The sequence below is a fragment of the Numenius arquata genome, chromosome 7 (assembly GCF_964106895.1).
Source record: "Numenius arquata chromosome 7, bNumArq3.hap1.1, whole genome shotgun sequence".
Taxonomy (NCBI): Eukaryota; Metazoa; Chordata; class Aves; order Charadriiformes; family Scolopacidae; genus Numenius; species Numenius arquata.
In genome coordinates, this window is record NC_133582.1 from 45,390,503 (window position 1) to 45,418,008 (window position 27,506).

General features: G+C 38.2%; 1 protein-coding gene across 7 annotated transcripts in view; it reads right to left on the reverse strand.

Annotated features, from left to right (window-relative positions):
• Positions 1-345: 345 nt before the first annotated feature.
• The window catches only part of RBMS3 (RNA binding motif single stranded interacting protein 3), a 723,251-nt gene continuing 696,090 nt past the window's right edge, over positions 346-27,506 (reverse strand). For 5 of the 7 annotated variants that reach the window (XM_074151185.1, XM_074151186.1, XM_074151190.1 and 2 more), the window contains 2 exons: positions 13,062-13,142; positions 10,348-10,479 (listed from right to left, as the gene is read on the reverse strand). In XM_074151185.1, the coding sequence (XP_074007286.1) occupies positions 10,348-10,479; positions 13,062-13,142 (213 nt within the window). Of the gene's footprint in view, positions 6,430-10,347; positions 10,480-13,061; positions 13,143-27,506 lie in introns of those variants that run through there. The other 2 variants (XM_074151184.1, XM_074151189.1) reach the window with 2 other exon arrangements.

The window sequence follows — 27,506 nt, forward strand, 5'->3', positions numbered from 1 at the left end:
AGTAGAGGCAATGTTCTTCTAGCAGGTGAGCACAGCTGAGAGCCCGGACAGCAGATACCCGTTAGTATTAAACACTCTGTCTTGGTGTGAGGAAACTTTCTCCTGTATTTCACCTCCTAACACACGGGTGGTTGTGCTGCTGACAAGGCAACAGAGCCGTCCTGTCTCTCCGATTCTTTCCTTCCATTTAGTGAAGACGCGGAGGAGGCAGACTTTGCTGCAAAGCCTTCCCACTCCCTCTGTGCTCAGGACAAGAGCCACGGCCTCGGGAAGCCTCTGCAGAAAGGTGCCACAAGAACACAGAGTCACCCAGCTCTTTTCTTTCTTTATTTTTTTATTGAAAGCTTCATCAAAGAAAACAGAAGTTTAAACCTAACATCCACTGATCTACAGAAAGCCCCAGGAGTGGGAAAATGGCAGCTATTAGGATTGTGGTACAAATGGAAAAACATCAAAAAAAAATCATAGCAGTACAGATCTTTCAAAGACATTCTGAGACATCAGCACACAGATGCCCATATAAATAAGATTCATAACTTAATGTTTCACAGAGGTTCTGTATTCTACATTTTGGCTACAGTGAGGTCTGTAAGGGCTTTAAAGAACCTCTGTCCCATTTGTGTGACGCGTGTATTCTTGATAGGAAGTTCATCTGCTTTCAGAGCTGCTTTGATTTTTCTTACAGAGAGAATCTGTTCATTCTCCTTTAAAAAGGAAAACAAAAATTCCTATATGAATTCCGTATGCTTCCTGGTTTTACATAAAATCATTTTGCCTCCAAAAGATAGTAGAATTTTCTTCCACTCTGGAATACAGCATATTTAATAATACTTTAGTTACATAAACATCATGTTCTCTTCTCTAGGCTGTATTTTTGGGCTTTTAAAAATATAACTGACTGTAAATTTCACCAAATTAATAAAATTATTATCCAAGCGAAAGACTCTTAAAGGCAGAAAATGAATATTGGGCAGATATTCTCTTAAGGACAACAGATCCAGCTCTTGGAAGGTGCTTACACCTTGCAGGCTCTGGCCCTACAAGGAAAAATGGATTTGTGAACCTGTCAAAGGCTGACATTTTTCACTTCATTACACTTTGTTATTAAGGTGAAAGAACTCGGCTGTCACTGTTGGGGAATTAACAATTGAACTGAACAACTGAAATGAACACAAGAATTTTTCTTATCATGGAAAGCTAAACCAACACTGGGATTTACTTCTTTACAGCTTTTCTCTCATAATTTTCTGTTTAATTTTAACAGCATGTTAATAAAGGGGAGAAGAAAGGGTCTCTTCTGCCTGCTTTGAGGCACAAAGGTGAATAAATCTCTGGGGTACATACAACGCTCTAGCCTATTTGGGCGACAGGAGCAATACAGAAAAAGTTGGTGCTCTTTTTGAGGGGAAAATAACTCTCCTTACACTGCATCTTTGCTGCTTGCTGAGATTCTAGAAATCTGCTCCACTGAGGGAAAGGAGAAGTCTGCTGCTCACTCAGCACTCCTTCTGAGACAGCATGTGTGCATGATTGTGTGTATGCATATTAGAAATGAAAGGAATCATCGTTACAAGAGTCAACTGTCATTAAACAGGAAAGACTAATACTCCAAATGTCAACATTTTTGTTGTTTTCTGTTTTGCATTTCCATCACACCGTGACTGTTTTCTTAGTTCACGTGGGCTACTGAGAAAGACCAGGAAAATCCCTTACCCTAGGGCACTTCTTTTATAGCTGGACCAATTTCATGTTAAAGTTTTGAAAGGAAATGTTGACCGTGTGTGTATCAAACATTACTATCTTCAACTACCACATTTGGTCTCATCACTAAAAATGGATTGATTCATTACTTTAAGCACATTATCACTCTTTAGCATGACTCCTGCTATACGTAGAGTTCAGCGAGTCTGCCTAAACCTGTTTTGCTCACGTCAACCTCAGCATTAAAAAGAAGTGGCATGAGGAGCACCATCAAGCTTAAAATAACAAAGCATGGCAATTTGTTAAACACTTAGTATCAGTCTCATCCTTCAGTACCATAAACAACATAATATAGATCCAAATACTATGACATATTAAAAATAAACTTTATTACAATGCAGGCTTCCTCAAATTTGCTGAGTTTTGGTACACATACATACATAAATAATACCCTTCATTTGATTTTTACTTAAGTAAAAATCCATTCAAATGCTTCAGCCCATTGCCCATTGCAAGTTTAAGCCCTCATTTCTCTAATCACCAGCCTTTATCTTCCACAGTTGGGCATGCATCCATAGCAGAAGATGATACAGTGTGATGCAATTGCTCTCAAATATGCCTCATTCTGCATTACGGTGGATTTCTTGACCAACACAACCAAGGCAGTCTCTTGGTAAACAGAACTATACAAGTAAGCACAAGCTAAGGACATTTCAAGAGTCTATTTCACTGGAAGGCAATAAGAGGACATTCACAAGTTGAGGCCTGACTGTCACAGGTGAAAAGTGCTTACAAAACCAGCAGTAGAGCCAGATAGGAAGAGTCCCTCAGCAATCTCACTGGGAACAGCGAGACTTTTCAGTGCCCTGATCTACACTCGGGTCAGCATCTGCAAATATAATACTCTCTTTAGTTCCACTGTATCCATTTTTTTTTCTCAATGTTAAGCAACGAGCCAGGTATTCAGAGTTTTCTAGCCATAATTCATATTTTTCTGACACCCCTTCTGTTTTTATCTTTTAAGGTAAAAACAAAAATACCAAACCTGAACATCCAGATTTGATTATTTACAAGAATTCAGGTGTGATGGAAAATACATACGCAGTTCAGCTTATGAGTTTGATGTTACTTCGAGACCTCTGGGCCAGAAACCATCGCCTTAGACTTCTAGAGTTGTTTCTGAAACCTTTCAGGAACTCTCCTGGTATTTAAAGCTAAATTGATAAGACAGACATAGATACTGACTTTACAAATCCAGGTATTCAAAAAAAAAGAAAAAAAAAAAGGAAAACAGAAACTCAAACAGATAATAATAATAAAAAATTTTCCAAAAAGCTTATTAGCCAGAACATAAAGAAAACCAGTTTTGGATTTCAGAGGCCACCGAGTATTCCTGTCCTATGACAACACCCATGCAGCTTGTTGTTCTTCCACTGTTCTCTTTTATCTCATCTTTAACTTTTACAAATGAGTTACCACTTTCTGAGCGTTTTGTATGTTCCAAATAAGTTTTTTTTCTTACCTTATGATCTATGACTCTTTATACTCAAGGCTCACATTGTTTATAATTCATACTTTCAAGTACCATTTCACTGGTTTTTTGGGGATCAGTAAGATGATCAATTGTACTTAAGGGATCCTTTTTCTTTCCTCTTCTTCTTCCTCTACTTCTTTGCTTTGTTTCTTTTGATTTCAAACACTATTAAACATTGTAGCATGGAAAAGAAAAAAGGAACAATTCTAATACAGAATGCACTTGAAACACTTTAAAGCGACAGGCATTGTGATATCATGTTGCCTGTCTGGCTTAATAAAAAACACTGAGATTCTTTAACTTTATTTGCTGAAAAAAATAAGAAAAATGTTTCTGAATGTATAAATAAAGCAGCAGAGTTCTGAATAGAAACAAGAAGGTACCTCAGCATATTCATCAGCCACATGGTAGCTACCTTGTAGCCTCATTGTTGATAGTAAATGAGGCTTTTTGTGTATCACATTAGAACTAACACAGAAACAAATGCGTTTATTTCATATTTAACTGACTTGTGCCTGGGGATATCTCTATTTGTACAAAGAATTCAGAGAAAGACAGAAAGAGAGTACGTGTAGAAAGGAAGAAAATAAGGCTAGATCAATTTTTTTCCCTCATATGCCCTCCAAAGAAAGAGGGAACCTTTATCCAAGGACAAAATTCAAGTGCCACTCTCAAAAAGCAACAAGTAATGAGATAGCATGTGAAACAGAAAAAGATATCTTTTTCTCTTGATTGAAAACATGTTGTGGATATTGTTGTTCTTTTACTTTGGCATCATCTGGTTTTCAGAAGTGTTGAATATCAACAACTACTCTGGACAAAGCAGAAATTTTACCACTTCTGAAAATCAGGCCCTCTTCCTATGGTGAAGAACCATGTGAGCTCCCATTTCTCTCTTTTCTATGTTGCATATCTAGCAGCCATTTACTTGGGAAACCCCCTCCCCCCCACACTATGTTAAAAAATATGATCTTGTTTTATCAATTTAAAAAAATAATTGTGTTCTTTTTCCCCTAAAAGTCAGGTTAGGGAAACACAGATCTCTTTTTAGAATTGGGCAGCTGAATCAGATTGATCCAATATATATGTTTTAATTGTATTATTTTTAACGGATACCCTGTCTCTAATGCACCACAATAAATGTGATGAAACTTCCCCTGTCTTCTGGATGGAGGAACGTTTAAAAATGTTTGGTTTAATTTTTACATATAGATATATGTGTATGTACGTATATATTTAAATGCTGCTTCTCTTCTGCCTCCTTAAGGAAAAAAAATCATCTTTTGACTTGCTTCTCACCTTTTTTGTTTGTTTGTAAAAAGTAAGGGCCATAATCAAGATTTCCCTATGTAAAATAACTGTCATTCCTAAAACAGGTTTCAGTGGATTCAATTTAATTAGTGTCTTTTTTTGCCTAATCATACTAATTAGTGATTGTCAGCCAACATATTAAGACAACAGAAATCATAGCAGAGAAGAATAATTTTTAACTTCCTGCCTGCATGACAATACTACATAATTTTCAACATTTCTGCTCGTATGGGAGAGCTAAAATGAGAACAAAGATCAAGTTTGCTTTCTCTTGCATCTACCTGGCGATTCAAATGCATCACTGAAAAACAAATGCAGAATTAAGGTGGCTATGCATGCTGGACGATGACAAAGACTGAGGTGAAGAAATGAATCTGCGGTATGTCGGAATTCAGAAGGAAGACTGTTGTTTCAGTAGAAATACCAAAGATCAGGCAATTTAACAGAAAAACTCATCAAAATTAAAGCCCACCTGGACAGATTAGTTGGCAACCCACTCCCCCTAGCTTTGGGATGTTCTCCAAAGCACACCATCAACAAGCTTTTAATACCAACTATTCTGAAATTTCCACGATAAACATATGCAGTATGTAAAACACCAGTGGAAGATAGTTTAAACAAACAAGAAAGTAAGAACTGGTCCGGCCATGTAGGTCAAATAAAGATAAAAAAAGAAAAAACCTCTATCTTCTGGACTGCGTTAGGGTGTCACTTCATCTTTGGTATAAAATAGGCCATCCATAGGCTGCATTTGTTCACAACTAGGAAAGACTACAGAAATTGTCAACAATTTCTTCTATCTATTGCTTTTTTTGCACTTTTTTGACCATAAGCTCCTATCTACTTAAGTTTTTTTTTAATGCTCTTAAGCTAGGTTTTTGCAATGTGACAAGCAAAGCAGACTAAAAACTTCTTAAAGCTCATAAAAAAGACTGCAGATAAAAAGCACTAATGCTTTTGCTAGCGATCACGCTTTGTAAATAAAAAAATCTGCATTCTGCAAGAAAAAAACCCTGCATTCTCTATAATGCAGCAAGTTTTTTTCTCAATTCAATAACTTTACTGTAAAATGCTTTAGCCTTCTAGAATTTTTTCTGTCAACACTTAAGACAAAGTTCATAAAAGTCCCAGCATTTTTCCAATCCTTTCAGTTGCCACAGTTCCTTTATCATCAACTTTTCTTCAAAAGAAGAAAATCATTTTCTTTTAAACTGTACAGTTTATTTTTTGTTCACCCCAAAAACTCAGTCTATTAAACTTCTGCACCAGCACCGGTGTGAGCAGTTTCAATTCATTCTCGGGTTTTCTAACAAGACGTTGACAGCTTGCCTTGAGAGCCTTTGACGTCCTTAAAATTAAGGCAATTAAGATTCAAGATAAACCTTACCTAAACATTTCTTTAAAAAAACAAAAAACAAAAAACCAAAAACCACTCTAGATTTAAAACAAGAAGAAAAATAAAACGAGAGAAAAAGAGTAGCTTAATTTTTGAGGAAGACAATTGGTTTTCATCTCAACTTGCTTCCTCTTGACATCATCAGTTTTTCTGTTAAAAAAAAAAAAAAAAGAAAAAGATCTAGCTACACCTCCAGGTATATTCTGAATTCAAATGTTCGTCCAGATGAAATGTCAACCCAGCATTTTTCCTCTGGGTTTTTCCTTTAGTTAAAAAAAAAGAAATAGCAAAAATAAAATTGTCAGACTACATGACGGAACCATTTGCACAGCACATAAAAACACTGTTTTGTTTTCGTTGGGAAAGGTAGAAAAAAAAAAGCATTCATTTGACGCCTGTGCAAACTGGAAGCCAACTTCTTGTTCAGTGAAGTTTCTCCATTCAAGGCAAAGATTTCAGACCGACATTCTTCAGTCCTGTTTATTGTCTGTAAAAACAATTGAATTAAAGTGGTCATTAAGTCAAAACAACTTTGAAATAGGCTCCTCTCCTTTTTTTCCACCCAATTCCCTTTAAAAGTTATCCAAGCTAAACTAACTTCGCAGCTGTTTAAATATGATACCACCACTAAGCTGAAAATAGTCAGGCAGAAATAGGGAACTCCTGCTTTGGGGACATTAACACATCCTAAGCAGATGAATTTACTCTTGTTAATGCTAAGTTTAATGGGCAGTCTAACTACAGTGAAAGGAGATGAATACGTGGCTTAACACTGTCTAAATATTTCAAGAGTAATACAATAAGAGAGCGAATATTTTTCATAATAATAAGCGGCATTATTTATTTTGGATACTAATAATAAAATGAAGGATAAAGTTACAATAAAAGGATATATCCAATTTGCTAAAAAGAACACATTTTCTGATGGCAAGAACAGTTAGACTGCAGAGCACTCTGCTTAATGAGCCGGTTATGGCTAACTTATTAGAAACATTCAAGATAATATTAATTAGAAAAATATATTTTTTCATCATATAGTGCCAATCTTCCTAAATTTAGCACAGAGAATTAGCTAAACTATCAACCTCTTTCTTATGGACGATAACTCTCATCTTGTACTTTTGAGGTTTCATGTCATTTAAAGATATGTCACGCCAAACTTAGCTTAGCAAGACTATATGAGATCTTTCGGGAGACACAGAACCTACATATAAACTCTGTTTCATGTCTAGGCTATCAGTGAGAGGTAGCTATTGCTTCTCATACAGTACTCAAACCTTGCATGGAAAAAATCCTCTTCCAAGTGAAGTTCAACACAAGAAAATCCAGTGCTTTTCCTTTTGCAAGCATTAACACATTTGCCTTGCTTAGTTTTAAATTCCTTTTAATATTAGGAGTTAAAATGTGAAGAATGCTGGTGACAACATTTGCCACAGAACTATTTCTCTAGCATGGTAAACATCAAGTTAACTTCAATTTTAATATTAAATTTACCAAAGGACTTTTTCATTGTGTGAAGCCTTTGAATATTTTGAATGTAACAATAGATTTATGTGGAAAGCAAGAATTAATTATTTTCTTAGGGTTCTCTATGCATAATTTCCAGTAGGAGTACTCAAGTTGGACTGCTCACCTCCCAAGGTTTTGCTGCCCCTCTGGGTCAAGTGACCACCATATATGTGAAAGACCAATTCCACCAAAGGGTCACAGCACACACTGTCTAATCCAACTTGGCATTGAGTTTGCCCACAAACGGCTCCAGAAAAATTTAATTCTTTCCACATTTAAATCAGAGTATGTTGTCCAGCAGAGTTTTGCTTAAAGGTAAGAGTACACTTTTCAGGGCAAAGGATCTCCATTTACCTCCACTTCATAGATTTCACACTTTTACATGCAAAATTAAAGATTTACAAGGAAAAAAGGAAGAATGGGGCTAAAATAACTAAGGTGATTTCCTCATAAGAGTTGTCTACTCAGAAGGGCTGTTTTTCCTATATTGCTACACAATTAGGTAGCCAGGTTTTTGACATGAACTTGTCATTTCTGAACATCTATGGGTGTGATCCTCAAGTACAGCTGCCAGCATATTAAATAAAAGAATGTATATGCTGATTAAAAAAGTGGAACTTAAATTTTAAGTCTCATGGTTTATTTTTACTTACAAAGAGAGTAAAGAGTCCTTATACCACCCAGTTCACTCTGAGTACATTGCCTCTCCTTCGTTGCCTGCAATTTCATGATTGTTGCAAAGAAAATAAATATAATGAAATACACTGTTATAACTTTTCTCTGGACTGATCAGCTCCTATGAAATAATTTTATAGTGTCTGACTTTTTCTTTGCCTATATCTGACAAAATCATCGTCCGGTCTTATTAACTACTTCCTCTCATCTCACTTTGAAAACAGCTGTTGCATATTGGGCATGATGCTTTCTATTAATAAATATGCCCTTTGAAGAGCAGATTAATAAAATTGTATTTTAATTACAAAATAACTTCACTTTGTTTTATATTAAAGGCTACTGAAATATTCTGGAAGAAGTTGTTCTATTAAGACAGAGATAGTGTATATCTTGGTTTGTTTCAGCTTCCCATACTTTGCATTTCTGCCTGCAACTGGCAGATATAAATAGAGGGCACATTTCAGAAAAAAAAAAACACCCTGAAACAATCATAATAAAAAATCTGCAGTTGATCTGCCTGTGTGATTAAAAAAGAAAGAAATTCCTCTGAATATAAATGCCAGTGCCATTAGAAGTGTATCCATCACTGCAGCAAGGCAGTAGCTGACAAAGAAAGATGAGGGATCTCATTCTCAGAGAAGGTGGGAATTCACCACACTGGCAAGAAACACAGCACCCATTTCAATAAAGAATTGCAATGTAGTTTCCTCCTATGTGGGAAAAATGCCAGAATCAGCTGCTCACAGCTACTTTATGAGGGCTTCTGAACCTAAGTCCTTCTGCTTTGAGACTTAAGTGAAAGGGAACTGGAACATGAGAATGTTCCAGGATCCAAACTCCTGCAGAACAGTCACAAGCCAACAGGATGGTACAGTCACATGTATTTCTCTCTTTGTCCATTATATTCTGTAAGTATTTTGACATCACTTATTTACAGGCACTAGAGAGACTGATGGCTAGAAGGAATACACATGCATAGCCTGTGTCTCCGATTTGATCCATCAATAAAAATCTTGTGATCAACTGCTTTTGTAATATGTGAATGTAGACAAATACAGGCATTACATAAGAAATAGTAAGGTCTCATGTTTTAGACAAATACAGGCATTACATAAGAAATAGTGAGGTCTCATGTTTTATGGCGGTCAAAAAGGGACATTGTGTGATCTGAAACCATTTGTTACTCATATATTAGACAAATAAATGCATCTTCCACTTCCAGAGGTCAAAAGTGAAGAAAGCAATTGACAGATTGGTATAATTCTTATCTTTCCTATAACAGCTCATATCTTATGCCTCCATAAGTACTATGTCATGATGCATTTACTGACATATCTAACATATTTCTCATCTGACTATTTGTCTATTTCCTTCACCATGATAGGAAATGTGTAGTTCTCTTTTCACAGTGATGCTGGTATTCAATATACATTTATTAATAAAGGACTGTGTTTGGGCTCCTTCCTAGAATCTGTCCAACAGTGATCAGTCTCAATGAGTACCCTGACGCTAAGCAACCTTCTCTTCATGAGGACCAGTTTTATTGTGGCAGAGAGAAGTGTTTGAGGATTATTCTGAAGATGAATGGACTCTCTAGGAGTTCTAGATCCAATTGTCAGTGTATAAATTTTGAAATTTCCAAGGTACTCCATGGCAAGAAAAGAAAGGGAGCAGAGGACAGGAGAAAGACAGAACAGTGCTTCTCTCCATCCCTTTCTTATCCCTTCTTCTTCCATTTCCAGTTCCCGCCCGCTAAGTGTCTGTATGGCACTAGTTTTGCACAATCACAAATACAACTTGGGGCAATTTATACTGCTTCACTAGCTACCTGTTCAGAAAGAAATCTTTACATGTGTACCATGCCAAAATTTTCACCACTGCGAAATTTAAGCCCTCTTTTTAACTTCTGATTGTGCCAGATTTAACACCAGATTTTTGCTTTAGCCCAGCGTGATGATTGTTAACGTAGTTGTTGAGATCCTCCTGAGTGCAGAAAAGCAGCAGATCATTAGAGAGCATATCATTGCAGGCAGGAACTCAAGGACAATTTGCCAAGGTGAGGCCAACAGCCAAAACCTTTTGCTAATTACACTGCTATATATCCAGAATTCATCTGGACTTAAGGAAGCTACTTAGAATTCATATTTCTGAAATGGAGAGCAGAATTTGTCCTGCTATATTTAAGAAATAAAACCTCCTGGTTACAAAAGCATATGCCTACTTACTTAGACTGTTGGTAAGAATATGCAGGTGCATGTTCACTGGATGTTTCCACTGTCATCTGTTGCTGTTGACCACTGGCTTCCTGTGATGAAGATGCTACTGTCTGTGGAGAAGTATCAGCAACAACACCCTAGGGAATCAAATGAGAACATGAAAAATTTACCAGTTTTACTCACTGAAGTAAATTACATGAAAGAGCTCAGGATCTGCTCACCATTCCTGTATTTCTCTAGAGGTTGAGAGAGTTTGAGATAGCAGAACCATATGCTAACACAACAAACTCCATCAGTTTTAGAGAGCTAACCCAGCCACAAGAAGCTTCCTTAGCATACCAGCCCCTGTAGTACTCTGTTTTCACAGGCTGCAGTGGAAAGCAACTCCACCTTTGAGGACAGCCCGCCCATTTGAAGCCAGAGGCAAAACTTCTGACTTCAGTGGATTCTGGACATAACTTCTTGAATTTTTTACAATATATGTATGGCTCTTCAGATTTTCACTTACCTACCCCAACTTCACAGTGAGTTCACATTTATTTTGTTTGATTGGCAATGCGATAAAGGCAGAATCTAGGCACATTGCCCTCTGTTTTATTACATATCCAACAGAATATTAGCTGCCTTAGAAACATACTGCACTCCTCTACACAGTGCATGTTCCCTTCAAAAATAATAAAGACTTATCTGTTAAGTCAAAGCTCCAATGAAGTTTTGCTTTATTTAAACATTTTCAGAAAAAAAGGTAAGTAGACACACAAAAGTTAGTATGTATGAATTTAACATTATGCACTATTTCTTATCCTATTTAGACAGTCTGAATAATATTGGTTTTAAGTATCTTTGCATGCTTTCAAAGTAAGCTATATTTTCTTTCCTTTTCTCTCATGTTTGGCGTGTTGGTCACGTGAATAACACTAGCAGGTCTCTTCAGGGAACATGCTTTATTACTGTATTGCACACAACAGAGCCAGAAGAGGGAGCACAAAGCACTTGCTTTGTTTTTATTTGAGTCCTGTGTAAACAACAGGTAGTTTATTTTAAATTATCTGTTAAAAATATCAATTTCATTTTTCAGAAATTCTTCGTTATCTATTGCTTATCAGACTGTCAGTATTATCTTTTTCTGTCTACTTCTTTGGCTTTATCCTTCTCCTTTTGTCCATCTCATCTTGAGATTGTAAGCTCTCTGGGGCAGAGACTATATGTTTTGGTCTCTGCTCGTGGAGCATCTGTCATAGTAGGGTCCCAGTTCATGATGCTACATGAATACAGATAAAACATTAACAATAATCATCATCACTGGATCAGAGCAAGACAGGCTATACATCCAGATAATATTTTGATTATTATAGTAGATGATTACGACCCCATGTTACTTTAGCAGGCATGAATATACAAGTGGGTGATAGGGTGGCGGGCTCAGGAAGAATTAACTTAATTTCTCATTCACACTGGCCAGCACAATATGAAGTCAGTACAGCTGAATGAGCCACTCTCCCCCCCACCATCTACTTTTAATTTGGATTTGTATCTGCCCAGTTTAATACCTAAGAATGGCAATTGAAAAGAGGCATCCACGGTCTGTTCATAAACAAATAAGGTTTAGGGAAAAATTATCCTGAGGCAAAAAAGACTAAAACAGGACCAGCTCATTACGACAGAACAATAGCAGCCTTTCCTGTGGGACCTCAGTTGGGAATCTCAGTAATTGCAAAGAACTGGGAGAAACCAGGATGAGTCCTCTTGACTGGTGGTGGAACCATGCCAACAGTACCACTAACTCAGCATCCTCAAAGCACAGAGTAGTAATAGCAAAAACTCCAGAGTCCACACAGCCGAAGACAGAAGTACAGAGACCCTGGCACTCCTCGCATTACCCCAGAGCAGGTGAGAAGTTACTAATAAAAGAGGGTAACACCAAAGAGAAGCACACAGGGAAGAGGATGCCAAGGCTCCCTTTTCTCACTGTGATCAGCAGCCCTTATGAAGCTTCACAGAAGTGGAGGCCAAGCTGACACTCTCCCGGCAGCTTGTGGTCTACAGGGTTGAGTAAATACTTACTCATTAGACTGTCATCAGCATGACTCAGCCCCAAGGAGGGAGGGAGCGAATCCTTCCTCAAGGATGAAAAGCACTCAGTCAGTGCAGCATCCTCCACGTCTGTATATACAAGAGGAAGGTTTCCATTGCTCAATCACTTTTTCTGGTGGCTAAATGTTTTAGCAATTACCTATACTTGCTAAGGACCGCATCAAACCCTCTTGCAATCTTCTCTTCTTGGAATTTCTTTTGGGTTCGTGGCCTGCCTGCTGGGTTTGTTTACCTGACTTTTCCCATCTCCCTCCCAAGTACATGGGGAAAAAACAGTCATAATCACTGATGTTTTATTCCATGTCCTGCTGTACAACAAAACAAACGCAAAACAAGAACCCTTGCAAATAATAATAAAAAAAAGGTGGGAAAAAGAAAAAAAGAAGGAAAAGGAAAGAGAGAAAGAGAGAAAGAGGGAAAGAGAGAAAGAGAGAAAGAAAGAAAGAGAGAAAGAAAGAAAGAGAAAGAAAGAAATGCGCAGTCCTAATTTTACAAGCTGGAAGCTTCCAGCCACTATTCCATAAAGTAACTTTAGGGCCCTTTCAGACAACAGGTTCAAACAGGCATAATAGGTAAGAGTTCTGCTACCCCTTCATTCCACTTTCATGGATGGAGATAAACTTACTTCAATAGGGACAGCTGTTGGAGGCACAGGAGTGTACTGGGGAATGTAGGTCCCTTGCATAGGTGCAGCAGCAGTCATGTACTAGAACAAATCAAAGGCAAATGAACATCAGAAAACCACAATCAAGATGCAAAAAAACATATTAAAAGCATGACACTGTTTCAATTTCCTGTTCAGAGTTTGTTGGTTCATGTATAGCCTATTATTACTTTTAATTAAGGATTGATTAATGGTAGGAATTACCTAGCTATTAAAAATCATAATCTTGAACTTCAAAGTCGGGTCATATCTGAATATAGGCAATGGCAAACATCTTGCTGATAGATTCAGATTGCTCACATGGCTTCTAAAATTGAGAATCTTATTTGTATTTACAGAGACATGATAGCAGCTTATATATAGTGGTAACAGATTCAAAACTAGTCTAAACAATCTTTTGGAGTCTTATTGATCCTATCTAATGACACCTACAAAAAATGAAGCATTAAATTTGACAGGTTTATTCCAGTCTATAGTTAACCCTATCAATAACAGCAGTTGAGTTTACAGCGATACAAAGCTGCAGAAAGGTGCAATCCAAGACAGGAAAAATAAAGGAAGAGGAAGATCTACATGGGAGTTTCTCCTTTTGTACACAGAATCCCTAGCTAAATTCATATGGCTTACTCCTAATATCTAGGGATCTTTTCTATGCATTTTGAAACTTCTGCAAATTATTATTATAGCAACCAACACTTTGTATTAGCTTCTCTAAAATACCGTCTCTCCCAAGCACTACAAGGCAATCTTTTTTTTTAAATTCATGAGTGCACGTGAATTTTGCCATTGGTATCACGGAATCACGGAATTGTCAGAGTTGGAAGGGACCTCTAGAGATCATCTAGTCCAACTCCCCTGCTGAAGCAAGATTGCCTAGAGCACATTACTCAAGACTGCATCAAGGCGGGTTTGAAAATCTCCAGAAAAGGGGACTCCATGACCTCCTGGGCAGCCTGTTCCAGTGCTCTGTCACCCTCACTGTAAAGAAGTTTCTCCTCATATTTGAATGGAACTTCCTGTGTTCCAGCTTGTGCCCGTTGCCCCTCGTCCTATCGCTGGAAACCACTGAAAGAGTCCGGCTCCATCATCCTTCAACCCACCCTTTAGGTACTTGTAAACATAGATAAGGTCTACCCTCAGCCTTCTCTTCTCCAGGCTAAAGAGCCCCAGCTCTTTGAGCCTTTCCTCGTAAGGGAGATGCTCCAATCCCTTAATCATCTAAGTTGCCCTACGTTGGACTCTCTCCAGTAGTTCCCTGTCTCTCTTGAACTGGGCAGCCCAGAACTGGATACAGTATTCCAGTTGTGGCCTCACCAGTGCAGAGCAGAGGGGGAGAATGACCTCCCTTGACCTACTGGCCACACTCTTCCCTATGCTGCCCAGGATCCCATTGGCCCTCTTGGCAACAAGGGCACATTGCTGGCTCATGGAAAGTTTGCTATCCACCAGGACTCCCAGATCCTTCTCCTCAGTAGTGCTTTCCAGAAGATCCACCCCTAACCTATATTGGTGCCTAATCTCTTTATATACAGCACTTCTTAAAAAGCTCTTGAACTGAATGCAACATATATTGTTCAAATCTTCAAATAAAGTATCAATATTAAATTGTCAGTTGTGTATGTACTTTTCTTTCTTCAATCCAGTCCTAACTGCATGTCTTCACCGACAAGAATCTCGGAATGTGCCCAATCCCACAAGTGACTGTATGACACTTCCACTACATGTTATCTTCAAAGACACACCTAAGATCTGAATCAGCCCAGAATGTATTTGATGAATTTTAAAATGAGTTAAATATAGCTTGGCTTCCTGACAGAGCTAGGAAGTGCTTGCAAGATTTTATTCCGCTGTTTATAGTAAAATTTACATTTAAAGCACTCTCTCACCTCAATTCTAAACTAACTGGATGGTTTGATATGCCTGTCACAGACATGCATTATGAAATTGCATAGTGGGGTGCAGACTCTGCAGCAATGCTGGAGAAAGGCCTTAGGGAATGAGAATGGCATATTTAAGAATCCCGCAGTTAAATTCTGAAGTCTTCATTCAAGTAGAAGAAAAAAAATTACTTAAATATTTTTCTATTAAAAAAAAAAAAAGTGAGGAACATAGCTGACATAGAATGTATACTTGCAATATAGGTAGCATATTGTGTTGAAAACCATTACAATATTTTTGCTAAAATTCAGTGTTTTCCTTAACTTGAGCAAAGAGATGGGAGTGTCCCCAGTGTCTGTGTGCCTGTATCAGGCCATGTTTTTCTGCAGCTCTCCTTTTCGTTGTTCTTCAGAAAGAGAACTGAATTCAATATTTTTTTTATGAATGCTAACCCACCAAAGACATTAGGCAAACTATCCCTATTGTACTCAGTACAGTTGCGCTATTCTCCTGCCTTACGGATTAGGACCTAATGAGAACGCTACAGTGGAGTGTTCCAGAGCTGCTTCTGCTTCATTCATTCTGCTTTGTATTGGTGCTGTCACATGTTGAAACGACATCTGCTGTGTAGCATTGTTCTAAAAATGTCAATATTTAATATTAACCTGAAGCACTCTTTCTTACAGTTCTGCAAAGACCTACAAGAGTTTTAAATACCTATGCAGGCTAGCTTCACTCACACAAATATACATAGACTTTAATTAAAAATGTTAATTTAAAGAATAAAGTGGCCTCATTCAACTTGGACTTCCTGAGTTCTTCCCTGAATTCACCAGAAGATCAGCGGTCAGACTCTTATAAGATGCAGTTGTCTGCTATTCCCTTACCTTACACTCAAACACATATGAGTTTTAATACACAGATGTCAAATTATCAAACACACAGATATCAATTTATTCAACTGCTACTCCACTTTGTGCAAAATCCTTTGGCATTGGGTTCTGTAGCACAGCAATTGAAACTGTAAGGGAATTAACTGGTGTCTATGTTGGCTCTGCAAGCACTGCTCTCGGTAGTCAGGTAGTTTCTTACCTCTGTTGTTATTGTTTTTCTCTTGAGGCAGATCCTGATCTTACTTGCCAGACTACTTCACGTTGCTACACAACCTCAACAGGAAATTGTTCTGTTGACTTGAGTGTGACAGGTGGCCCTGGCCAACCCCTGCTTGCCCTGGTCTTTCCAGACACTCCAACTGCTTCATACCCTCCCAGTTTAATTTTTTTCATGAATTTTAACTGAATTCAGCCAAGCAGAAGTGCTAAGATTTCAGCCTGAAATCTTTTAACTGAATTCAGCCAAGATTTACAGTGCTAGAGATCAAAGCCATCTAGTTACTTGCCAGACTCCCTGAAGAACTGTAGCAATGTGACTTCTCCCCTCTATGTAACATATTCGGCTTGTCTAAATGTCCACTGTAATGGTGGTTCAACCTTTTGGTTAAAAATTTAGAGTTCTATTGTTAAAACAAATGATGTAGGCCAAATTAGTTCCACCAATGGCATAAATGAAGTCACAGTTTTTCTGGCAAAGAGTTTGGTCTTGAAAAAGTTAGCCAAGGCTCAATCATACAGAGAAATATTGCTGCTTAACAACTGACCCTTTACTACACAGCAGTAGACTAGTCTATATTACAGGTATACACATTGTGTCCTTCCATGGAATATCCAAACATACTTAATGTATTTATTTTTCTGAATTTAAAGATACCCTCATATTTCAGAAAAGAGAAACTGGGTCAACAATTAAACATGTTATCAGGGCTTGGAACTGATTCTCAGTCTCTAGACTGTCACTTAAAGATCCATTGAGGCTTCTGCAAAACACCTTACAAAACTATAAAGGACAACTTGGGCTTAATTCTCAGAGATACACAATTGGTCTTGAGTATCTAAAGTCCCCTCACATGCACAGGGAGTCCCAGCTGAGACCACATGAATTCAGGAGTGTCTGCCCTGCTGGATCCATTTTCACCATGGGAAGCCTAATGCTGAGAAGCTGCTTTAGCAACAGTATAATGCTTATAGTACAACAAGTTTGTTTAGTAACAGTATAATGAAAAAGGAGGATAGATTAATTTTTTTTATAACTGACATTAGCTCAATCTAGTTCACATGTATTTCTTTCCTTTATGAACTACATAATCCTAATTCTCTGATCTCACAGGATAAATACATTAAAGAATACATAGTGCTAAGGCACAATGTCAGTGTCCATACTTACATCAATGGCTTTGGATAATGCAAGAGTTGAATTTCTATCATGAACATTCACAGTTGGTTGTTAGCAGAAAGCCTCCTGAACATTGCTTTTCAGTAGCTTCCATACCCAGCCCACACTGAGTCCACTGGAGTCTCCCTCTCCCTGAGTCCCTCAGACACTTTACCTAGCTATTTTGTAAAACAGTATGCTTTGGATCGATTGGAGTGAGTGCTGCCCACGCTGGGAGGTGGAAAAGAGCTTCAGAAAAAATCGTGAGATTCAGAAGAAAGCTAAACATTTTGTATCTACACAGCTCAGAACTATCCAGGATGAAGATTCTGCTCTAAGGACATCCCTTAACTGAGGGACTCCACAGTGATGCAGCTCCATGGGGTCCACAGGTCCTGTAGATGCACATAGTCTGCATATGGTTTCCCATCTACCTCGAGAAACTAATGTAACTTGGAAGTAGACAGATGGCAAACAAAGAAGACATCTGTGTCAGAAGACGATCACTGAGATTTATTTTCTCCATGAACCACACTCACTAAAGTTCTTTACCCATATGTACGTGTGAAAGAGACACAGCATGACTCACATGCTCAGCTTAGCAGTACCCAGCTAATTCCACTAAATATTAGTATTGTAACCACTGAAATGAGAGAATCTGAAAAATCCAAATCCATTCTTTCTTTGTCACATGTTTCCATCAGGATTAAAGATTCTTGAGCTGTAATGTGATCGGTCATTCAACAAAGTACGTGCAAGGCAGAAGAAAACACTGTTCATTCTTCCACAACTATACAGGCTTCGTGGATCTAAAAGTAGAAGCTGCTTATTTCTGACAGTAAAATGAATAGTGACTCTACAGGCACAGATGATGGATCTGGAGGGTATAAGGGAGCTTTTTTGACACTCTGATCCTTTAAAAGCTGATAATTTCTACCACAGAAAAAAAAAAAAGAGTTATTGCTGGTGGCACGATGCTCTTAATTTGTTTGTAAACTATTATTCTCGTCATACAGTATACAGAATGCAAGTTCTCATCACTGACGATGTGCACTATTATAATACAATGCATGCTTTACAATGCCTGACTGCTTAATTCAGACTGCACTTATCAGAGCATCAATTTAGCCTATATGCCACATTAACAATTCTGCTCACATTTTGTCCAATGGGATTTTTGTCTTTACCATTTTGAAACTGCTTAAGTATGTGAAAAAATATATAGCTAGAAAATGAAAGTAGTAATATACACTTAGACTTCTGCTCTCCTTTCAGATATTACCCTCTGTGACTACTAAGAGTTAAATGAAATAAGGTAACAAATGAATGAGGAGGTGGGTAAAGGGGACAAAATGAAACCGCGAGAAGGATCACATTTAATTCAGAGAGCACCATCAGTTCTTACATATCTGCAAACAGTAGGGTATCCCAGCCTGGCTCCAGCAAGACTCCTGTTGAGCCTGCAGCAAACAGTAAACCCATAAAGGTGGCAGAAATCAGAAAGAAAGAAACAAGAGGAAGGCAGCTGCCTGCACCAGGAAGAGTGAAGGAGCACCCTGCAGTAGGACAACACGTTTCACCCATCAAAGGTGGAGCTGAGTGACCTGCAGGGAATTTGCAGGAGCTTTTACATCGAGACTGTGGATAGGTAATGCCCACTTATTCATTTGCCCTAGTGAGCCTCTGCCTTTCTTGGGCCTAGGTTAATGGTCAGGTGAGTGTCTACCAGCTGAGACACATAGCAAATACCTCTTTCACACACTATTAGTTACCAAATTTCAACTAAGACAGTGCCTGAAAGAGTGAGTGCCTCTTGCAAGACCAAACAATTTAATTTACACCACCAGAAAACTGGCCACACATTTTGTTTAAATGCTGAAGGTCATCATTAACAGAAAGTGTAAGAAACCACCCTAAAGTACAGTTCTAGTTATAGACCTAGTTGCCTATAAAATAACACAGCTGTGATTAGAAGGTGGCTACTGGATATACATTAACTCTTTGGCCACCATGAGTACTCTGAGATTTTACAGAGTGACAACAGTTGATAACCTGATCAATGTTGAATAAGTTTCCTGGCATTAGGAAAATCGTAAAGAATTTACAAAATGAGACATTAACATATACGTTTTCAGGAGATTTGGAAACCTCAGACAACACTTGCTCAGAATTAGTAGGCTTACTAAGGACAAGGGGCAACAAGCAAGGAATAAATGTTAAAGAAAAAGCCTGTTATAAAATCAATGCACAAGAATTAAAACAGTATGTGTTATCAACATTATTCTCATACTAAATTCAAAACACATAGAATCACAGAACAACAGCTACTAGAAAGGAAATTAACTGCATCCCAGCTGAAACCAGGGCAAACATTCATATAAATGTGTATCTGTTGCAAGAATCAAAAAATTGCTTTCCTTATTTCATCATCTCCTTGCTCCTGAGAAGGCACAGAGCCTTCAAGGTGAGAGCCAAATTGCAGAAGCCTTGTACCAGCATATGCTGGTGAGCATCTACACTGCAGCAGCCTGCTGAAGGGAGATTAAATGGGACGTCTTACGTGAGTAAATGCTAACCCACATGTCTTAAATGAGCAAGGATTCAAGTCTGGTCTTCAGTGACTATTTGTGGTTTCATATCACTGCATGAGCTATAGCACAGCGATAATGACTTCGCTTTTTAGGATTCTCAGAATTAACGCCAAGGTTTGTTTGTGGTTTTTTTTTTTTTTTTAAACCATCTGAGAAGTCTAGACACTGCATCACTAACAGAATTATGTGAAAACATTTGCATTGCTGGAAAACTGAAGGAAATTAGACTGTTGGCTGGATTTACTTTTATCACCCTTTTTTTTCCCCCATGAAGAAAACCTGCCCTCCCACTTTCAAGTCTCTTTCCCTGCAAAGAACAAAAATTGCATCTCTCATCATCCATTGTGAAGTGGTTATAACTTTAATGAAATATAGAATAAAACTGCTGCTTTTTTGTCCCTGGTTCCACCTTCTCATTTGAAAATACCCTGTTCTCCAACAGAAAAGAATATTGTCTTGCTGTGTCCTCTTATCCCATAGTCTGGCGTGGAGACGTAGGAACTCAGGAAGAGAAAAGAACCATCTAGTTCATCAGCGCCTGTGGCAGTTCAATGAAATACAATATCTAGCCACCACAGTTCTTACTTAAAACTTCCAATATGTTTTGCTACCCAGAAGCATTCTGATTTTCCAGTTCAATCCTGCAATTATTCAATGGCCGTTATTAATCTTAGTTTTTCCCAATTAAAGAATGTGAGAATAAAAGATATGCAGTTTTTGCATATATTACAATATTTTTGCTAATAATTATCAGCCTGGCCTAAAATACAATCATCTAATGCTATTTTACCACACAATTACCATAGTCCTATCAAGAATAGCACTGTCATTCAACAGAATCCCATCACTGGGCCACTGCACTCATTTTTCAGGCAGAGAATAGAAATCTTTACAAGATTTAACCTCCTTCCCTGCTGCTCAATAATACAAATGTATTTAGGAACATTGGCTATCACTTCCCTTTCAGCCTTCCTAATGAGATGTTACCTACTTGTCTGAACAGGTTAAATGAAGGTAGAGAGAATAATAACTTCAAGAACTACATTTACAAACTAATCTCCTTTTCTCTTCAGGAGCTCTAAGCATCCCTCACAAATCCCCACCTTTGGAAATCAGAGTAATATAAAGGTATAGAAGAAAGTGCAGATCACACACACATACAGCCCCACACCCACACACAGTCCATGTCTGTGTACTTAGGCCCATGATATTTTCACTCGTCTTGCTTGTGACAACGCCTCTGCTGTATGCAGGCATCCATGGAGGCTGTACAGAAATGTAGACTGATTCTCCATGTATGACTGCATATATAAATAGCCTCAAGATGTGAAAACTGCTTTTTTGCATAATTCAAATAATGCCATGTATCTGATGGATACATATGCAAGAGAGTAAGACTTCTCCTATGCTTACAACAAAGACCAAGACTTTTGATTCTTAATTCTTCAGTTCTTATCCATTTCTCTACAAAAGGGGCATTTTTATTTTTCCTAACATCCTCTATGTACCTGTTTGGTGAATGTACATTATGAGATCTCTGGGGGAAGTTTTTAAGCATGGGTTAGAGAATGATTTATTACAGACTGTCCTGTCTGCAGCACCCTATATAAATCTGGGGTATAGTGACTATATCATAACAAAAGAGTATACTGCATGAGTCTTGGTCAGCCAGGGTCGGTAATCACAAGATTCTGTCACATTTATATTCTTCTTTGAGATCCTGTATACTAAATAAAGGGGTGATGCAGCAGAATTATAACTGCTTCTTCTGACATAAAAATTCCCTATGCACCCTCTCAGTTGGAAATTCTTAGGAATTTCCACCTGAATACAATACTTCCAATTAGTCCCTGATGAATGGCTGCTAGTAAGATGAAGGAAGACTGATCTGTACATTTTAATATTTTCAGCATAAGTAAATAAATAAATGTCTCAGTGAAACTCTCAACACATGAGCCCATTAAGATATTATTAATAACATATCCATTTATATGAACAAATTGCTTTCTAGAGGTAAGCATGTCTTCTAGAGGCTATTAAATCTCCATGAATTTGAAGAGTCTAAAGAGAAGCAGACTACTGTGTGAAAATGTCCACACTGTATGGATGAAGTTGTTGTTAAATCAACAGAATTGCTTAGACTTTTAAAATAACAGTTGCTCATCAATCACATATAACTTCCATTTGCTCTTTCAGACCAGACATGAGTGAACAGCTCATGGGCCAACCATCCAAGAATGAAGCAGATGAAAGCAAGGACAATTAAAAGCTAAAAAAAAAAGAAAAAGAAAAGAAGCTCTGGGACATCCTCGCCTGCTCCTGCACAGCCAGGAACCAGCAGTCTTTGAGCTGGTGCCCTGCTTTTTTTCCAGGATAATCCCACCAAATTGCCTGCCCAAAGCAACATTCCTGGGGTTTTCTGACTTGGCTCCCAGGACTAATCTGGTCCTCAGTAAGCAGACCTGTAAGCCGACTCATTAGGAGATCTGGAAGCCTGCCCAAAGCATCGGACATGGTGAGGCTGCTCTGGAACATGAAATCCTGGGAGCCCTTTGCAGCTGCTGCCTGAAAGTTGACATGGAGCAGGACAGCAACAGAGAGGGACGTTTAAACCAATGGGCAGCTGTCAGGATCTTGCGGAGTATATTTTGTATTGGAAACACTGTGAGCCACTGTTTCCAAAAATTAATTTTTGTTTGGAATTTCTGGCTCATGGGAGAATCTTTCTGTTTTGTTTTGAGTTTTTAAAAGATGAATCAGAACGAAACCAAATTTCATCAGATGAATTTCCCACAAACTGGAAACCATGGGTGTTGCTCAGCCAGCTCTTCTATATGTAAACTTGGGCAAAAGGATCAGCCATGTTTGTATTTGGAAAGGGTGGGAATAACAGGGAATACTAACCTTTAATGGCTGATGGCAACTACAGTACATTTGAAGCACTGTTTGAAAATAATACAGTACAAAATATTGCTTCTCATTAGCATATGAAATGATCTGATAAATCTTTAAATATATTCATATGATCATTACCTTTGCTTACATGGCAGAGTTCTGGAAGGTGGGAATAGCAAGTATTTTTGTGACAGCTTCCTTTTTCTGGCCTTCCACAAACTCTTGAAATTCTTACGGGAGAAAGGTCCTCTTAAAATTAATGTCAATGCCCTACTGACAGCGTGTGACTGAGTAAAAATATTACAGTCTGCCCTTAAGTATGTTAATTATCAGCTGTGGGAGGATCTCTGAGAGACCACATCAGCTCCAGGGCTGTATAACCAAAGGAGAAACCTTGACTTTTAGCAGGGGGCTGGCTAAGTGGCCTGAACTGTATTGCCATGTCATGAGCTTGTCTACCATGTAATGAGTTGCTCACAGCGTTGAACTCCTAAACTTACTTTGTGGTACAAATTACAAAAAACCTCTCTCAATTTGCCACTGTTTCATCCAAATGACAAGGGGGAAGGGGGGAGGAAGATACCCCAAATTAAAAAAACATCAAAAGAACAAAATAGAAAATGAAAGAAGGGGAAAAAAGCCCAATACTTTAAAAGAAAAGTCATCCCTCCTTGCTTTAAGCCTTCCTGTTTTGCCATCTAATCACTAATTCTACCCCTAGAATGTCTCTCTTTTTTGACTACTGCCATGTATTACACACTATTTCATTGTACTATTTTCTTTACCTTGTGCTTGGACACTCTATTTTGTTAGGAAAATGTGATTATCATAGCTGATGAACCGTAAGTGATCAAGAACGCTAGCTTGATCATTTAGCTCTGAATCTCACTTTGTACAGGTGAGCAACTTAAGACCTAGGAAACTTACGTGTATTTAAAAAAAGGCAAAAAAAAAAAGCAAGCACCCATGTGCCATAAGACATTATTTAATATAGCTTTATGGGTGTGCTTAGTACTTATTTTCCCAGGAATCACATTAGCAATGCTTGAAGGGGCCACTAAAACAGATGTGTTTTAATGCTGGCAGAATAGCAGCATTCCAAGGCTGTTCTTTGTATTCCTTCAGTGCCAGCTTTTCAACGGAGACAGAGTCAGCTCAAATACATTCAAATTATATACAATTACCGATCAGTATGGATTTGTGCTTTAACACCCTCTTACAGTTCTGGACAAATGCTGGTGTATGAATTTTAATATTTTTTTAGGGCTAATAAAATCCAGGCCAATTGAAAAGCAATTCACTTCAATGGGGGAAAAAACCCTCTTAATCAGTCTTGTCCCCAGTTTCAGTGTACCGATTGTAAATAGTTTTAGACAGGGCTAAAAAAAGCATAGCAGCAGTCTCAGGTAAATGCTTGATAGACGAGTATGCCATAATGGTTGGTCTTGTTACATTTTTTCAGGTTAGCACAGTCTATGAAAAATTAAAAGCAAAGCAAAATGTAACAAAATCTTCCCAACTTCCTCCCCTCTCCCTAATTCTGATAGGAGATGGAATATGAGGAGGATAATTCATGAAGAGAATCAACATTGGGGAAGACATTAATACATGTACAAACACCCGTATTTCCTCCTTATGAATGCCCTTTATATGACAGAGCTGTCCAAACAGCACTTATGGAGAAACAGCAAAATACTTGACAGACAGGCATGATAAGTTATGGCTCAGAATGTTTGCTTGCCAGACAGAAAGGGTGAGGTGGTGTGTTTTTTTCTTTTTTTTTTCCTGAAAATCCTTTAAGGTAAACTCACTCCATGTCCACTGGCACACAGCCATTTTTCTATAAGCTTATATTACAATGCTGTATTTCTAATGGATTGGGTATGGTTCTTTTCCATTTTGCTAATGAGAAAAGCTAAAGGCCATTACTTGTTCTGATTAAGATCCCAAGGGAAGAAATGTGATGTGTATATTACCAGGCCATACGTAAAGGAAGTATGTGGCATTTCCAATCAATCAGGTGAAGGGTAGACAGAAAAAGTCTTATCCTGTGACTGCAGAGGAAGAAGATATAGGGGGGAAAGAAACCATAGAAAGTGTCTTTAAAAGGTGACTTACGGGAATCAGTTATAATGATATTAGTATGATCAATGACTATGGCTGCTATCTGGGAAGGATGTAATTACCAAAATGAAAACTTTCAAATGGGAAGCCTGATCAAGGGCAGAGGTACTGTCATATTTCTCAGAGCACTGTCAGCTCTCATCCAGGCAATGTATTACCATGTCCGTCACAAAGCACTATCGTACCACCAGGTTGAGCTCTGCCTCCCTGGGGTGGGAGCAGACTGAGGGAGTAAGGGGTTGGGAAACTTTGCATCCAGATCAAAAACATGGGTAAGTCTCGGCCCAAAGGCAAATTCAAGGTAAGTAAAGGCAGGGCTGGGAAAAGGGAAAATGGAAAAGAGAAAAGTCCTGGTCATGACTGGCTTTAAGAAAAGTTTTGCAGCGGTGCACACTTAAAAACAATTTCACCAAAAGAAAGGAATTGTTGTAGACTAGTGAGCTGTTCATCATAAATGAGATCAAACAGTAGAACGTACCAACAGATGCACTGCTCAATTTGCAGAAGGATATTCTGGAATATTTGCTAAGATATTTCAATACGCAATTTCTACATGTTTAATTCTGATGGCATAGAACTTTTTCAAAATTATACCAGATTGAAACACAAAGTTTAGAGGCATTTTTTTCATTCCTTTTTCAATGGCTGCATAGTTACAGCTTGAAAATGCTACAAGATACATGCTCCAAATGGCAAATGAAATGAATAGAGCCTGGAGATGGGTGTTCTAAGAGAAGGCAAGATCCTTCGAATGTGTCATAATGTGTAGTCAGATCTGTAGACATATTTTTAATAATATATTAATTTCACAGAATATTATAAATCACTGCTGAGCATTAAAACTGACAAAATTTCTAACACACTACATTCTCTCAAATGGAATTCCATGTGACAGATTAATGAAATATTACTGGCAGTGATGGTAAAACTATACAAGTGATAAGGCCAGCAGGAGAGAGAGTCTCACGCACTCTCCCAAACCTGTATTAGGGTATTTGGCTTTCCTTTATGGAACACCACTGCTTCTCTACAGACACTTGGGAATGCTTCAGATAGATCCATCTAGGAATAGAAGAAAAGGCCATAATACTTTCCCCCATCTTCTTCAAAAGAATAGCAACAAGAAACACCGGGACTGTGAATTTGGAAAATATCTTTGACCCTTCCTTTCATCAGAAGGCAATGCTGAGAAAACATATTCTCTTAAATGTCACTGGTAACAAGACATGGATGCCAAATAGAGTGTTGGAAAAAAATAAGAATCACAGCTGAGAAAGCTCATCTACAGCTATCAAACTGAAATTCAATCATCTTTAGCCTTTCTTAAAGGTATATATTTAAAAAAACTCTACACAGGCCCTAACAGGAGTTTTCAGTGAACTTTTCTAGTCCTTCTGCTCCACTCATGCGAAAAGGAACAAATGCTGCACAAATGCAGCTCAGCCTGTACGGACAAGTAAGCAGGATGGGGGAAAACAGCCTGGCCTCTTATAAAGGCTGCAGCCCAGTCAGAGAATTGTTCTTCTCAGGAGGATCTCGCAGAGTATCTATTTCTAGGGTAGGTTGTCCTTTCTGGTTCTTTGATGCACTTCTGACTTTGGCACACAGACTGACTGGAAAGCTCAGGCTTCTTCATTTTGCATTGGCACTCATGGATCAGCAAAATGTTCCCTTTCTGCCTTCCTGTTATACTCCAAAAAAAAAAAAAAAAAAAAGATTAAGTGCTGTGCAAATATTTGCAATGGAGAAAGTCAAAACTGCACGACATTTTCTCGTCCAAGAATATGACAGAGATGACAAAGTGGCCATTTCTCCATCAAATAAATTTATATCAACACCTTTAAAACCATAGGACTTTGCATGATTCACCTTACAAAGAAGGATCACTGCCGACATAGGAGTGTTATACTGAACTCCCAACTTAGCAGAGTTAACATTTAGCCAGTGTAAAACTGGCTATTCCTGAATCTCAATAGGGGAATAAGATTCCTCTTGCTGATGTCAGGGATGATGAATTTAATCTTAGAATGGGGAGGGGTGGGGAGGTGGGGGGGGTGGTCTGCTAGCCTGTCCAGCCATAATAGCCCCTAATAGCCTGGAAGGAATTATAATTGTGAACTGAAACAGCATCTGCTTAACTGTCATCCTAGCCTCAGGAATGGAACTTTTTGCTTGTGATGGATCATGAGAAAGACTACACAGAGCGTGAAGATGAAAACAAAGTGAGATTAAAACCATTAAATACAACGTTCAAGACACAACTGTCCATACTACTAGTGATCTTAAGGGAATATAGATGCCAAAATATATTTGGCATTAATGGTGTATTTTGGCATGGAAATTTAGAACATTGAGTTGACTGCACACTTTCAGTTTACAGTCTTTTTAATTATTGTTATAGAGGATGGATTATTACATATAATTTGGTGAGAAATAAGCTTCAATGCTAAGCAAACTGATGAGGTAAGGAGTAAAGCCAAATCTAACCGGAACTGGTAAAATCTACTTTTTTTACTCGGAAGAAGGGGCCAGTTAGTTCAGCTGCCATGACCAGAACAGTTTACAGCAGTCCATTGCACCAAGAGTCTGGACTTTGCCTCAAATTAGTGTTACAGCTGAGACATTCCTTATCTTTGGAATAGGAGCTCCT